Source organism: Ascidiella aspersa, chromosome 3 (genome assembly GCF_963924565.1).
Source record: "Ascidiella aspersa chromosome 3, kaAscAspe10.2, whole genome shotgun sequence".
Taxonomy (NCBI): Eukaryota; Metazoa; Chordata; class Ascidiacea; order Phlebobranchia; family Ascidiidae; genus Ascidiella; species Ascidiella aspersa.
The window spans coordinates 6,357,483-6,374,540 of record NC_139449.1 but is presented as its reverse complement, the minus strand read 5'-3'; the positions used below and the strand labels follow the sequence as shown (position 1 = coordinate 6,374,540).

Sequence of the window (17,058 nt, the reverse complement as noted above, 5' to 3'; positions counted from 1 at the left end):
ACCCTTTTACCCCCTCGTAGCACCCCTTGCCCCATTTCAGCTGTAAGCGCGAAATGTGTTTTTTGAGCCACGTGTCTGTAACGCGATAATTTTGACCCACGTGTTTTGCTTTCCGCGAAGGATTTACAGTTCAGTTAAGGTGTAATTAACGTTTTTTTCTTTAGTTGTTTCTACAGGACGTCATAATTTAATTTTTAATGTTCGTCAACTAATTCAGTGAGAAATTCGTAATCTGTACAACTATGCGATGTTTAGATACGTTTGTTTACTGATTTGGTTTATATTAACTCAGTATGAAAACTTGAGGTTACGTATGTTGCGCTTACACACAAACATTCAATATTTTTTTTTAATTGTTTAGTTTAGAATGCAGTTTGAAGACTCAATGGTCCAAGAACTCTTCGATTTCAGAAGCGTTGACTACAAAATATGCGTTTCGTGCCATTTCAAGGCATTATGTGCAGTCAGCGATCTTTAGTTGAGCAGACTGTTGACCGACACGCCGGGCATTATGGTTGACGTATGTCACAATGTTTATTAAACTTGCCCAACAAAAATGTGTTAACAAGTCATGCTCAAACTAATTATGACCAAGTATAGAAAACCGTTTGATTTAAATGTTAAAGGTGATGTTGCATATCCCACACGAAATTTACAATACATCCTTTATTTTATTTGTCAAATTTTCAATTAAATCAGTTTGGCAGGGTTGGTGTGCCGGAGCCAAAAGGTTGAACGTGTCTGTCCCGGTGGTTGCGGGCAGCACTCGGCGCACTTGGCCTGACCTTTTCTCCCCCCTCGCGTTTCGCGTTACATTAATTGTGTTTTAATTGCGAACTGCGCGAGGGAACAGTCTGGCGACCGAGCGATCGATTGATTGTCACGTATTCGCGACAGCGACAGCCAACCGCGAATTGGAGTTTTACCGAGCTTCATTCAGTGCCCCCCCTCCTCCCCGACCACCATCCCCCAGTTGAAACTTCGAGGTTTTTTGCGATTCTCTAATTAGCTCGCCTTCGAATTTTTGCCCGGGTCAGTGGTTCTTACTAGCATTTTTGAACTCGTGTGAGAACTGCAGCATAGCTGATTTTAATTAACTTAAAAAAATGTTTTTATATTTTGCAACTAATTGCAGGTAAAGCTCTTTTTAGTGTTTCTAAACTCCTGTGAAAACTGCAGCATGACTGATTATTTTAATTATAGCTTTAAAATATGTGTTGAAATTTTGAAACTATATGCAAGTAGAGTTCAGTTTATTGTTTTCAAACATGTAAAGAGCTGACGTTTTTAGTTGATTTTAGTTAAGTTATACAAAAAGGAACGAAATATGAACAAGTTTTACAAATAACAGTAAAAAAAGTAAAAATTGACAAAATTAAATAAAACTACCATAAAAATTTGCGTTCAAATAAAAAATTCACATTACGTCAAAGCGGTCATCATTGACAATGTTATCTCCCAAAACGCCAATTTGTTTATTTATTTATGATTAATTTATCACTGTTTGTGAAACCTTTGATTTAATACTTTGCATTTTGCTCGAGTTTTTTTTCGTGTATAGTTTTCCCGTCGGCAACTTTCGCCAACCTGAAAACAGGAAAAGACCGTAGCCTTAAATAAATCTCGCTGTTTTGATTGATCACCTCCGGACTCGCTTGCCCATTGCTAATGTAAAAACCTTTTAGGAACTTGTTTGGCTATTTTTATTGCGAAGCGGCGCCGAAAATATTAAGTTTGGTCGATCGAACTCTGTCATGTGTTTGACACGACGATGAACCTTTGATTTCGAACGATTCGAGATTGGTTAAAAAACTTTTTTGCATCCGCGAAATCTCACAGTCAACACAAAGCTAAAGAATGATTCTTGTTTTAAATCAAATTTGTATTAAAATCCGAAAATTGTTCCACAGGTTTAAATAGAAATGTGTGATTTGTCAAAATAAGTTCCTGAGAAACAACTTTTAAGTTTCGAATAATTATTATATTGGTTTCGAATGCGATAGAACTTTTATACCTTTTAGTTTTATATTCATTCCATTGAAAATAGCTGTTATGCTTTTGAAGAATTATTTTGCATTAAAGCACAAAAGTTGAAGGAGGTATTACAAAAACAGTTTAGTATTTACGAATTAGTTACTGTTGATTTACGTTTTACAAATTTTTGTAAGCAAATGTCGAAAAACGTCACCAAATCACAACAGAAACCGATGGCGTACTCGAAAAAACACGGCACCTATCCATCTATGTGTAGGATGTAAATTCCCGTTGTTTCCCTTTAGTTTGGCTCAACGGGGGGTTATTTCTAATCAAGGAAGTAATCGAATTTCAAGTAGATTTTCGGTAAAGCAATAGGCCTGTTGGCTAAGGCGGAGTTACCCTTGTATTCCCGATAGTTTGTACCGATGACGAAAAACGGATGTTAGTCCTCGTATCGTCACGCGCGTTATTCTCAGTTGCCATAGTGTGGCTTATAGTTATTCCTGAATCGATGGAGCCCACTAATCAAGACAGGGGTGACAACGCGCTGATTTCCTTCTGATATTAATAGTTCATAATTGAATTGGATTATCGGTGAAGTCCCAGTGTAGGTTTGTGTTTGTGTTTAACGCGTTCAGAACGGTCTATTTTGAAGGTATTAATGTTTTGAGATATTAGCACACGAATCGAGATTTCTTCTGCTACTATAAAGTTTAAATAAAAAGTTGTATTGTAATGTAGGTCACACATTAAGCAGTCAGCTGTACACGACATCGTTTTTATGCCATGGATATTCAGTTCTATGCCGAAGCGCTGATATAACTGACTTCAAAAAAAAACCGGCAGAGTAATTCGAATAATCCGAAGGGAACAATCTGGTATTTAAAGCGGTCAATTATATATAACACTATACAGTTTTGTTTTAGTTGATCTAATTTAGCCCAAACAACCATTTTCTGATTAAGCCACACTAGTAATAGATAGCCTAATTAACCCCCCAACATTTCACGTTATAACATAGGTCGTTAATACATAGAAATCATTTGTTTAAACTAATAATATTTTTGAAATTGGCAACTAAATCTAGATAGACTTTTTCAGCACTAAATGCTTCCTCGTGTTTAAGTTCAAGTAGGGAGAAATCCGAAGTAAGAAAACCCCGGTTGAACCGACGCGTATATAAGGCCCAGCTGCCAACGTTGCAATTCCCATTTCCGACCAAAATTCGTCACGCTCGCGATAAGAAATCGCATTGCTCTGCGAAGGTCGTTCATCCTCGACAATTCAGCAACGTGCATGTCGTGTGGTTTCGCGCGCATTCGCATTATCGTACTTGTTTATGTGAGTTTCGAGGCGGCCTTCGTGTCTGCAAACGGATGATAGCATCTCGTTTCCACGCGTTTGCGGCGCACTGTGAACTCCAAAACAAAGGGAATGCGATCAGGAGAGATAGCGATTAGGGGTTCAGACGAACAGGATAGAAAGAGAGATTTTGCAGAAACTATAGACAGAAAGTGAAAGATGCCTTAACCATCAAACTACATTATTATTTTAGAAGTTCAGATATAGTTTGTATACTTCCTAAAGGTGATATCGATTTAATCGACATTTTGGCTTTGCAATTCATTCTCAAGCTGCTAAGAAATAATAACACAAACTGAATATTTCAAAAGGCAAATGTTTTCCTGTATTTTCAGGTTTCGATGCAAGCTCGTCCGCTTTTCTCGCGTCACGCACGTTACTAGCATGTTGTTCATCGCCGACTGCTATCGTACTAGGAGCTTGTAACGAAACGAAACCAAGAAACAGCCCGTATACTGTCACCATAGTGCGACCTTAACAGAATGTCAGCGATCGAATGGTACTGTACGAGCCTTTACACGACTTACTAGCGAACTTTCAAAGCGAAGATAAAGTAGCGGAATTACAAGTAGAAGACTTCATCGAAATGACGTCAAATTCTGTCGGCGGATGTTGGATATTGTTCCTGATGGCTGTCCTCTGTCTTTGTTCCCTCTGCGCCGGCGGTGCCATAAGGACACAGGAGGCAATGGAAGACAAGGCGCCAATTCAATCGACCGGACGAAGGCTAGGCGGAGCAAGAACGCGCTTTCTGATTCGCCGACACTTGTCACGTGCCATTTTCAAACGACGCCTCGCCGGGGCTTCCCCTCACGCGCTGCGCCAGATGAGGGCGCGAGAGCGCAGCGCACGGAGCCTCGAACCGCTGCAAACGTCATCACCACACGTCACAACCACAACGTCATCAACTGTGCCCGAAATCGAACCGGTTCGGTTCGATATAAACGCAAGTGAAAGTGTCGCCGCCACCTCGTCCAGCCAAAGCGACAGCGTGAACGCGACGCGCGACATCGACGAAGCAACACAAATCGAGTTCCTTGACTTTCTGGATGAGCTCTTCAGTTCGCGCAACCTAAGTGCCGAAGATGTGCGGTTCCTCGGCGAATTACGTTTCTTGCTTGAAGGCGGACGGCGCGACACGCGACAACGCCTGTCGCGTTTGGTGCGTCGCCTGTCGCGTCACGGCCACCACGTGAAGCGCTATGCCCCCTCGCGACCGGGCGAGTACACGTCCCTAGGCGACATCTTCAAAGACTTTGCAAAGGATCGACAGGAGGATGACGAAGTTGATCTTGCGATACCTGTATCCTCATCATCTTCCGACTACGCTCTAAGCAACGTCGGATCCCTGCCGAGCGAAAGCTTGTCCGGAGGAATTGTTCACGCCCAACAGCACACCATTTACCACAAACAAGGAGGGACCACGCTTAGGATAGACAAGGACGGAACGGCGACCTTCGTGCGAGACGACAACGACCCTTACTGTAAGTACTACAGTTACTTTAGATTCATCAGCTTATTTAAAGATAGAAAACATACCTGAATTAAGAATCAATTTACCTCGGTTCGGAGTGGTCAACTTTGCTAACACTTGATTTGGAGAATTGGCGAGTTGTTTAATTTCTAGGTCTAAGCTTTCCGAAACGCATTTCCAGTTTTCTGCTTTTTGCTTTAAAAAACAGTAGCAAGCCCAATATATTTGTTTATGTCGCATAAAATGCTAAAAAACATTATTTGATTGAAATTGTAGGACACTTATAATTTCTAATATTTCTTTACCTTCTGCAGCATTATTCGTAATGTTTCCCTTGGACTAAAATGCCCCGAACATTCATTGTTTCCACTAATATTATAGCGTTTTGTATAAACCAAAATGCTAGGAAATTTTCTCGCAAGAAGTGCAAAGTATACTTGTCCGGCTTTTATAGTTTATCCATTCGGCGAGTGCATATTATTTTCTATTTTTCGCTTTTAAGTTGAGGGTTCACGTTCAAAATCGGCGGCTTGGTGCAAGGCGACGGCGTACGTGTAATTTGCCAGCTTGCGGAATGTGAAAGGATAACAGAGAGGGCCGCGACTTAAAAAAAACGTTCTGTTTGTACACCGCACTTAAAATAGCGCCGCGCCGACTATATTCGACCACTCGGGCGTTTGCTTTCTAAGCGCGAATTACCGAAAAAAAACGCGCGTCACAGAGTCCTGCAAATATTGGTCTTCGCGAGCCGCGTCGAGCTGTTTTTCCCGGTTTGCGGTCGCCAGTTATAAAGGAACTCGTTTGGAAGCGCGTGGAAAGTTTTGCGACAGGTGAACTCACGAGGAAGAAATCGCGTCGATTTGAACCGTTTTCTTTTTGGTTCTCTTTCCCCGTCCGCAAAATGTCGACGGCACGCGACGCCTTTTGTCCGGTTGTTTGCCCACCCGGTTTATTTGACATTGCTTTGGCAAGGCACAGTGTGAGCACTCGTCCAACACATGATCGTTGTCTTCCATGTTAGTTAAACGCTTAAGCTCAACAAGTGGTAACTTTATATAATTAATGTTGTTAACTCCTAATACTTTTTACCATTGGAGGAAAAATGTCAAACATGCCTCGTTGTAGAACTACCGCAATTTTATTGGGAGATGTTTCCAAAATCCCCTAATGCGGGTTTAAACATCTAAGTGTTCAAACCAAGTGATTTTTAAATGACTTCAGTACCAGTCAATTCATTTTCGAAATAACTCCAGTGCAAATCAAGTCATTTTAAATATATTTTGAATAAGGAAGTATTAGAGCAAGTCAATTTCAAGACAAGTCCTTGTCATACAAATTAAGCGTTAACGTTTTCAAATTGAATTTCAAGATTAATCCGATTATGAGCAGTACCTCAACTATAACATAACATAAGACGCCAAATTTAAGCAAGCAAATTGTTTTATATGCGTAACTTGGGAATCCATTTTTTTTAATGAAAAATGCCTATTGAACACAATTTACAACCCTCATTTGTCCGAAAGCCTTAAGTAAAGCCAAGACATTTTATCCGATAGACCTCAGTCAAGTAAGATAATTGAAGAAGAAAAACAGTGACTTAAGTCCGCTTAATTCAAGTCATTGACTTAGTCTTTACAGCACAGACAAACCCCATCATCCCATTTTACCCCATTCCAACATCCGGCTCGTTTCATTACGTATTCATTGCGACGCCGCAAACTTAGCGTGACTTTGGAAGACCGCGTATATGACGCACGGAACTGTCATGAAACAATCTCGCCGTACGGCGTTCTGGCACGGTGCCAAGCCCATGCGGGAAAGTTTTGGGGAATTTCGGCTTCTCGCAAGCTTTTCGTTGATTGTTTCGCGGAAGCGTGTACAATTGGCGTTAGATGCGGTTTTCTGCTTTTTTCAACGTTGCTAACCGCCCACTAAGTGCCCTATACATTCCCTTTTTTACTTCGGGAAATAAATTTACAGAATTCGTTGTTAAAAGCTTCTTGCATTGCTGCATTTTCTTGTTGCAGCCGCGTTCTTGTCTATAAAGACAGCATTCTCTTTTACTGGCACTAAATAAGAGGTTGACATTACAACATGTTTAATATGTTTAATATCAAAATGTATTGAATTATTTTAGTTTTTCATCATACCCTGACTGGCCTGATTATCTCGTTTACTGATACTGTGGACGTTTCGTGGAATTTAAAACGAAGGTTTTTTCACCAAAAAAATAATTTTCGGTTTATTTATTTTAAACCCCACATTACAAATCTTAAAAAATTGAGTCCGGCTATATTCCGTTATTGTGTTCGATTCAGATCTGACACTTTTTATTTGCGGAAAACTGCTTTAAGGATCCCAAATTGATACAGCCTATTTAGAAAACAGCTACATACCTAGGGACATTTTATTATTAAGGTTTAGAGCACCAAACTATGCTTACATATCAAAGTTTAATTGAGATAACAATGATAATTAACTTGATGAATCACTGTATTATATAAAATCCCAAATGAGACGCAAAGATTTCGACCGCCTAGGAATGCAAGTCGAGCGCATTACGTGCTGAAAGCAATTTACCCACGTCATTGGAGTGAAAATGCCAGAACAGCGCTGGCTGCCAAGTGAGGTCAGGGTTTAGCGCAGAAAAGTGCGACTGGCGCGTGTTCCGCGAAGAGCCGCAGGTTTGTTTTTACAATAAACTTTGTAAACTTAGGCAGATTTTTGCACGCGCCAAAATCGGATCTTCGCCTAAACTCGAGCGCTGTATAAATAGCGCTCATTCTCGGGGAAATGTGTTTTGTGAACAAACGGAGTGTTTTTTTTAAGAAATAAAACGTTTAGGGATAACTTTCAAACGCCCAGAGGCTTTCAGGCTCTTATTAGGCGCAGCGTTTGAAAATATTAAGCTTAACGATTACTTAGTAAACCGAAAGTCAGTTTGTTTGGATTTCATATGATAACTATATTTCGCTCCTAAAAGCATTGTCAGTATCTTAAGTGGAATGAAGAACTATATTTATTATATAACACCCCAAACAAACTGATTTTCGGTTTACTAAGTTCTGTTCTTAGTTCCTTATCACTGATGTGCAACAAGAAGCGTTTGTTGTTCACCATTCGGATTCAGGCAGATTTTGTTATTTGACAGAAAATTTTGATTGTAATGTCTAAAGGTGACAAATTTCCTTGCTTAATATTGATTAAAACTGGAGAACTTTGGAATGAAAAACAAAAGGCCCCAATGCGTGATATTCTCCGGTACTCGTCCAATTTTTAGCGTCTTTTTATTTTATATATTCCAATGGATTAACAGAACCTAATAGCGGATTAAGCACAACCAAAATGTCATCTTCGGCACGCATTTAGGCTAAATGCTTTACGATGCAACGTTAATCGCACCCGATCAGAACAAAACCTTGGTGACCAAGGTGTGCGGCGCCCGCAAATGCGCATTCGCGAAGCGTAGCCCGGAGCCGATTGGCCGAAAGTTGCGTGACGTTACTTTTTACGCAGATAACGCGAAATTAACAGCCTGGCTTATAAAGCCGTTCTGCCCTAGCTTTGTTATTAGGCATGTATAAACTTTAGGCTTGAAATGGTCGTTGGAAAAGGAAGTTTATTCGTGAAAAAAGCATACAAGAAGTAGCGAGTGTTTGTTTTACCTGCAATGATTTTGCAATTTCGGAGCTAGAAAATTGAAACACTCGAGATATATTACTGCTTAACGTTTCAGTTAGTTTTCACGCTGAATATGACTAACTAGCGATAAAAGTGGTTTTCGATAACATTTGTTTTACCATGTTTCTTTTTTATGGTCATCAAACACCCCTTAACCCGAGTATATTTTCAGCAGTTCATTCTTGAAAACAACAGCAGGTTTTTGCTTGGTCGTTGGGCGCGAATGTTTACATAACAAAAGCAACAGAGCGAGTAGCATGTGGTCAGCGCCAGTTACAAAATGAGAACCTCATCACAAATTCACAGATTCGCGATTTTTTATGACGTCACTATTACGTCAACGTTCCTTTTTTCCGCACGCCAGTTGATTTGATAGCGTGCGAGTAAACGTGGGAAACCACGTTCCGTGTTTGAACAGAGACCCTCTATACTCAACAAATTTATTGAGTTGCAAGTGTGAAAATTGCACGGCCACTTTGGAAGGCAACTATCTTTCGAGCTCGTTTTTGCGTTTTTCTCATGTTTTTGCCACATAAATCTTGGAACCACAGACCACGCTCACAACAAACTACATCTCGCCTCCTCGATTTTTCTTCCTAACTTTCGACGTTCCTATATTACACCCATTTTTAGGGTTATTAGCATAAGAGCTGTTTCGCCTGTTTGTAAGTATTATTTTGCACAGCAATGTTGAGCGCTAAATAATATTCTGTTTGTAGTGGTACATCGGTAGATTGTCGGGTTTGACCCTCACTTAAACAGGATTTGTTTTTAATTTTCGCCTAGATTTGACCGTAGGCGTAAACAGATTAGGTTCAATGTTGTTGAAAAATGTTATGTTTGTATTTAAACAACATAACGATTGGAAATTTAAGCACAAATCATACAGGTAGAATGTTTTACCGCCATTTTTACCAGCACTTCATATAAGCACTACCAACTTCCTTACGAAAGCCGTAAACAGGGTATAGACAACAAAACGGCGCGGGAAAAACAGGGGGGTGTCGCGCTTTTGAAGTAGCCAATGTCAGCAGCTGTCGCGTTGTCGCAAAGGGTTATTGACCGGTGTTGACAAACAGCCGCCAGTTAATTCGAGCCGTCTTTCGCTTTCAGATTGTTGTTGTGCGCGATTGCGAAAGTCTCTCACGCCGAGCGTTATAAAAAAAACAGGTGCGCGCCCATACAATGCCGCTTTCCGCAGAAAGGGTCCTATATAATGCCTTGCGGCGGGCGGCGGCGGCGCTACAGCCCAATTTCGCGCACTCCGATAGAGGAAATATCTATTTACAAAGAAACCTGATAGCGATGGGGTCGCAGCGCGCCCAAGCCCCCTACCCCACCCCCAAACCCCATTGCTTGAGTGATGGCTGCGGTCGGCGTACACCTATAGTCTATTTCCCGGTCACTTCTTTTCCCCAACCGCGGCGCGATTTAATCGAAAGGAAAACTCTCGAGGGCCGGGCTTTGAGCCATTTCCGCACCTCGAAAGGCCTGTATAATTAAACCCGGCCGCTACTAAAGACGCTCGTTAAGCCGCTATAATTAAGCCTGCTAAAAAGGTTCGGCAAAAGCGACAAAACAGCTGAACCCCGGTGTGCTTGGCTTGGGTCCAGGGCCGAGCCGTTTTGGGGTCCTTGCTAATTTTGTCCAGACACTTTTTAGATTTAGAAATCTAAGCGCAATGACGCAATCCACGTGTGCGTTGGAAGTAAATGTCTAATACACGTGGAATTCGGGAAACCGTGTAAATCCTGTAGATAATGTGTGCTGCCTTGTAAGATATTGTTTTTCAACATGTAGCTCACTCAGAATAAATGAAAACTTTGTAATATACGTCGGCATTGATTTTATAACACTACCCCACGAAGATGTTGTTAAGTGTGTGATTAAATCGCTCAGGTACGTAGGTTTTACCCATGTGAAGTATCACGTTAACATGGGTGAACTTTGAAAGCAACCTGCGAACTGTAACTCACGTAAATTTTGAGCACAATGCATTAATTGTATTAATTTGGGTGAAAATTTAGGGTAACTTCGAAGCACACATGACTTTTGCGACTATTTCTCGTATTATACGTACGTGTAATAAAAACAAATACGTTATATCAAGCAACTCTAAACGTGGTGAAAGTATGTGGAACCGTTTGCTTTCAAGAAGCCGAAGTATATCAATTTAAATCGAATTTTTTCGTCTTTACCAAAAATAAAAAAGAAACACACACAAAACAGGTGCTCAACAGCTGTGATCTAACCCTTTTTAAGCTTCTTATTGACCAAGGATTGCTCACGCTTTATTAGTGAACCGAAAGCCATCGTAGCAGACCAGCCGAATCTGTGAATCAACGATGCAAGCAGGGCAGGCTAGAAAAGGGGTTTAAAACCGTTTTTAATCGATTCGCAAGGAAAAAGTTTTTTCTAGCCTATTGCTTGCATCATTGATCGTCAGTTTCGGTCATTCTGCGATGGCTTTTAGGTTACCAAAAATAACCTTCGGCTTGGTTGATCACCCCTAAAGCGATCAAAATCCAGAAGCCCAAACAATCGTTTCCCATTTTGAGCGGAGCGAACGCTTTCTGTACGTTTTGCGGAGTATTTAACCCGCACGTAAAGGTGTGTGTGTGTGTGACATTTGGAAACGCAAAGACCGCGCTCCTTGTTCTTCTTCCCTTCCTTTCCCGTGGCACATTTCGGCCGTTCTGGGAAAATGCAAGCGCCCCTCTTTCCCCTTTCTCTCCCGCTGCAAAAGTGTTTTCGTATCTTTTTACGATTGGCCGCGCAGGAAATTGCATTGTTTTTATGAAGAAACTAGTGGTTTGCATTTAGAAGTGGAACTGAGCGAATTGCGAACGCGTTTCAATCACGTAAAACTATGTGCGGTCACAGTAAAAGTTTTAATATCGCCGAACCATGATAAGGCGAAAATTATATCGCCTATTAGCCATGCATTTTCCGAAAGATGGTTTGTTGCAAACAAAATGATAAAAGTCTGTTAAATATCGTGTTAGCTGATGTGTGCATTTTGTTTAATTCGCATGTAGAGTTTTTTGCATGATAGCGCATATATTTATTTGTTTTAAAGTATAATACGTAAACTCTTATATGAAACCAGTGAAAATAGCTCAAAGCTCCATGTTACATATATATATGCCCGAAAGTTCAACGTTAGAAAAACTAAGAAATATGATTGCAAACGCTTTTTATGAATTGAAACGGTAAAATATTTAGCAGGTTGATGTGCAATTTTGAAAAAAAATCTCTTAAAATCTGAGGTATCTTCATATACCATGCAGATGCGCGAATTTAAACCGACACGCTTCATGCAAAGCTGATTAAGGAAAATATTTAGTTGGTTGTGCAATACGTATAATGGTCAACAGGTTTTGTGAGTCTTACGAGAAAAGAATAAAAGCTCTGTTCGATAATGTGCATTTTTTTAGAAGTCGTCTTTTAAAAATTCAGTAATTTTTTTTCGAACCGATAGATTTCATGAAAAGCTGACTAAAGTAAAATATTTAGTCGGTTGTACAATAAAGAATGTTCAACACTAAAGGTTTTGTGTATATCAAGACACAAGAATGAAAGCTCTATTCGACAATGTGCCATTTTTTTAAATTGTTTTTAAAAAAATTTAAGTATTTCCAACTAACACACTTATATACCCAATCCTAAACCGATTATGAAAATCTGATTTGGGCATTAAATATAGTGGTCGGCAGGTTTTGTGTGTCGCAAAGAAAAAGAATAAAAACTCTGTTCGACATTGCCCAATTTAAAACCGATACGTTCATGCAAAGCTGACTAAAGTAAGATGTTTCATCTGTTGTGCAGTAATTATAATGGTCGGTATGTTATGTGAGTCATTACAAAAAAGTCTTGAAACTTTGATCTACAGTCTACACGTACACGCCGACTGTAAAGCTTTTAAAACTTTGTACTGTTAACAACCCATTGGCGCGCACTCGAATCAAGCAGCAGCGCTTAATTATACAAGGCTTTGTTTCTCTCGGAGATAAACACTCGCGGCAAACCCGGAAAAGAGTCGAATCATACGCGAAAAAAATGACGATTGGGGGGAGGGGGTTGCCAAAGTGGAAAAAGGGGCGTAATCCCGTCGCGACGGACAATCACGAGTGACGTCATAGTCGCCTTCTCACGTTTTCAGGCCGCCCCTGGATCCAATTGAAGCTGCAATCACCTGCCTTGCCGCGCCACTTCAGCAATAAAGCGAACGACTCTCGAAACGCGCTGCGCCTTTTGTACCTAATCCCGCGCCTGGGCCAGACAGATCGCTTATTGATACACTCGTAATCATGCTTGTCGAACAAACAAAATTAAAAAAAAAATCGAACACTCACTCTGGGCACCGTTTACCCTACTTCTGGCCGAAATCACGTTTGTAATAGCTCCATAACCAACCACCGTCCGTACATTGATCTGATCTCTCCGCCGACTCGAGCACGCGTTCGAGTACCGGCTTGGTTCTTTTTATTTTTTAATTTTTCGCGAAATGTTTGATGGGCGCGAATGGCACTTGTGGCGGAGGGCAGAATTGCGCCGGCTTCAAAAGGCCGCCGTCTGGCCACACCCGCTCTTTTTCTTTCAAACTAATTCGATTTGTCCGACGACAAGCCGAACCTCGCCTTGCGTTATTTCTCTTTTGTCATTTATTACATGCCGCCAGCGGTCTATTGGAACCCATTGCTTTCCGCTTCGTCCTTTGAGCGACTTGTGAGCCTTTCCTGAGCGGGCAAAGTTTACAAACGACCGGCGCAGCTAAAAATAGACTTCCCCCGAGTACGGAAACTGTAATTTACCTTGTTATACGCGCGCACGCGCCGAGTCGTTGACATTTGACGGGCGCTTTGGTTATTTTTCGTTCCTTATGCTCGTTTGATGTGGCGGCCGAACAGAAGACTCGCTCGCCACACGCGCGCCCCGCGTAAACAGCCTTTGGAAAAATCGCGTTGATGGCCCGAACGCGCGTTTCCGCTGGACCCTCGTGTGTGACATGAAGCGATCCGACTTTCTCAGGCGACGACCGGCTCCGGTTCATCGCCGCACAACGGACCCCCGGTGTGTGGCAACGACAAACATCGACCCCCCTACGCCCCCTGTAACCCCCTGCGACAAACTACAACACTGAAACCTGGGTGATATCAAACGCCACGGCTTTGCGGACCGCTGTTAACTGTAAACGACTCTAAAAACATGACTTTTGGCCCTTGAAATACGCGCGAGAAAATTGGCGCACTTCTGTGTTGGGTTTCGCCAAAGGCAAAGCACCCTTCTTGAAGGTCGCTGCAAGTTGTTCAATGCCATGGGAAAAAAAGGTCCCGATTGCTGCAATGCCCATATTGGATTGCAATGTTTTGATGCTTTGATGACGTGTTGCTTTTTTTCTTTTGCAGGTGTCGTCACCGTAAAAACGATGGGATCCAGAGACGGCCATATGCTCGTAAAGATTCGCAGCGAAAAGACCCGACTGTTCCTAGCCATGCGCGACGACGGCGCCCTTTACGCCACCGTAAGTGTTTTCACGACCAATCTTGGCGTGCGATTTCATTTTTGTTCCTTTTTGCCAACCGAGAGTACAAATTGGCGTGAAAACGCGAAATGCAATCTGTTTTTCGATATTGTCGCCATAAGTGTTGTTTTGCCCCTCGAAACGTTGAAGGTTTCTTTCTTGCTCGCCAAACCCAGGTTTTACACAAATCACCTAAAGTTCCCACGCTATAAAATCCGGTTGGAAATAACTTTGTCGCTATGAGTTTCAACTAACTCAATTTAGAAAACTGGTGACATTTCCATTTTGCATACGCAAAATATCGCGCTATTCAGTAGATAAATTAACCAAATTGCAATATTTACTGGTAGGGCAGTGTCGCATGTAAAACAACACGACGAATTAGAACACATTTAATGGAACACTCACTCCTGTGAGACTCACGTATATTTACAGGCACTTGATTACGTCATAAGATCACACATACCAGTCCTATATATTACAATATCACACGAAGAAACAACTCTACAAAAATTACGACATTAAGCTCTATTTATGCCACGGTGATTCACACAACTTTTTCTGTAGTCGTTAACCATCTTGTGTTATGTTTATTATGTTGGTGATATTACTAATTCGGAAAAGTAAAAAACTTAACCGTGCTCAGAAAAACGATTTCTGGTGATAGGTTGATTTGATATTGCAAACAAATATCAATCTATGCGTTGACCGTTTTTTTACACTGACGTTTAGTTTGTCCTCAATTCTGCATCAGATTAGCAATTAACGTGGCGCATCACCTAAAAGTCCTTTCGTACAATTATAGTGGTACATGTATCTCACGAAGAAAGCTATTGCTTTATAATATAAACTCTTCGTAATATCATGACTAACGAGTTCTTGATTTCATTTTGCAAATAAAAAAAAAAGAAGTTGCCGTCTTTGCGTTGACCTCCATTTTACACTGACGTGTAGTAACAAATTACCATTTAACGTCTCCTAACAATGTATTTCGTACAACTATAATTGTAAATATATCATAGCGGTCCTAGGCTTATAAATCTCCGTTACATTTAGGCCGACTCAGCGGACCCAAACACCGACTTCCAGCACATCTACGACCCGCGTTCCCACGACGCCTACAAGTCGGTCAAGCATGGCTTCTTTATTTCGCTGCGGAGCAACGGCCAGCCGACTATGCGACGCATCAAAAGCGGCAGCGACCACAAGACGCACTTTCTCGTGCGTAACATCAGCGACCGACTCAAGCTGCTACTCCGCGACGACACCTTACGGCGAGACACGCAAACGAAAGTGGCCACTAGGGCGCCGCTTTTACCATCTTCTGCGTTTCATAGTACTCCTGAGGCTGAGGAAAAGACCAGTGCAATTGCGACGACGAAGCCGACGACAAGCATTTCAACGTTGTTAAGTAAGTGAAAGCCCGTGCTTCCTTTTTAAACAGTGTTTAAAACTAAAATTAATTTGGCGCACTGTAACGTTTTTTGTAAAACGTATATTCCAATTTGACTCGTTCTGCGTGCTTGTAGTAGCTTTGTCTGTAACGGCTATCAGATTATTACTTTGTATATGCCCCCTACATGAACATATAAAGGATGTTATTTCATTCTTTGTTAAAGAATTCACAAGTGATTTTATATCTCAAATGTTTTTTTATCTAGATTCTAATAATGTCAGTGTATCAAATATCAGTAAAGTGAAAGTGACACAAATATCCAGAAATTAGTTAGAAATTCCAAGCTTAGTTATTTTTGCTAATGCAATCCATCGAAATGTTATGTAAGTCAGACAGGCTATTTCAAATCATTTGGTTTATAAGCCTTTCGACCTATTAACAATTCCTTGTATCACAATAATAAACAAACATTTCCAAGTTTTTACAGCAATTTACAAAGTAATTATATGCACTGTATTTGTATATCTGGACAAAAATTGATATATATATATATATACCTCTTTTATACCCCTGAAACTCATTGACAGACCTCATGCATCAATTTTGGACGCCCTGATCGTAGGTACAGCTTTGCTGGACAAAAGTTCACGTTGCAACATTATTGGCAAAATAACTATGTATAGGCCTAATTTCAACCGCTGAAAAGCGTTGACCCTATTCATACACCATTTTCGGAAGCCTTGTTCGTAGGTATAGCTTCCCTGGACAAACTTTTACGTTTCGACGTTATTGGCAAAATTCCTCAAAACTTACCAGAGTTTTATTCACAGGTTCCCTGGCCACTACACGAGATATTCTAGCAGTAACACCTTCACCCACGAAGTCCGGAACCTCCAAAGTCTCGCAGAGCAGCGACAAAACGAAGACGAAGAACAAAAGACGGAAACGGAGAAAGTGCAGGAAGAACGGCAAAGGCCGGAAGTGTCGCAGGAGGAAGAAAAAGAAAAAGAAGAAAAAGAAGAAGAAGAAGCGATGCAAGTCGAAGAAGAGCCGAAAGCGCAAGAAGTGCAAGAAGAGAAGGCGAGAACGCAAAGGGTCGAGAGGAAAAACTAACAAAGCCGAAAAGCGAGTTAGCCGTTCAATAGAGGACGCTCCTCTACAACAGTCCAACGCCTTATCTTCTTCTAATGAAGAGCGAAGTTTGTCCTCTTCATCTTCGTCGAAGTCATCCCGCCGCCTCCCGGATAAAGGAAGATTGCGGAAATCCCTTTCGCGTCGACTGCTTCGCGTTTTGCGCCAAAGGTTTAAGCGATCATTAGGGACCGCCTCCTTAAGTTTGCATAAGGATGGGACACGGTGATAATATAAGTCCTCAGTAAGGTCGTCTGATAATATTGGATGGGAGCCGATACTCGATGCTATGTGGATATATCAGTGCACGTCCGATACTGGGTAAACAGTGCGGCCAGTTCGGGATTAATGTAGGTGTTCAAGTCATTATTTTTGGCCACTGAACGTTTGCAACCGATACAGTTCAATATTTCAGACCTTAAAATCTTAACACACCAAGGTAACATGATTCTGAAGCTAAGTTTTATTCCAATAACTTGGAAAAATTATCTCGTTTAATATCAATAATATTTT

The 17,058-nt window shown here is 41.2% G+C and overlaps 1 protein-coding gene across 1 annotated transcript; it reads left to right on the top strand.

The window, feature by feature from the left end:
- The first annotated feature begins 3,678 nt into the window (after positions 1 to 3,678).
- LOC146158938 (uncharacterized) lies at positions 3,679 to 16,774 on the top strand. The gene is made up of 4 exons (XM_083384795.1): positions 3,679 to 4,823; positions 13,903 to 14,018; positions 15,075 to 15,429; positions 16,245 to 16,774. Exons 1-4 carry the CDS (start codon positions 3,836 to 3,838, stop codon positions 16,772 to 16,774), a joined length of 1,989 nt encoding a protein of 662 aa, XP_083240921.1. The 5' UTR covers positions 3,679 to 3,835.
- The last annotated feature ends 284 nt before the right edge of the window (positions 16,775 to 17,058 follow it).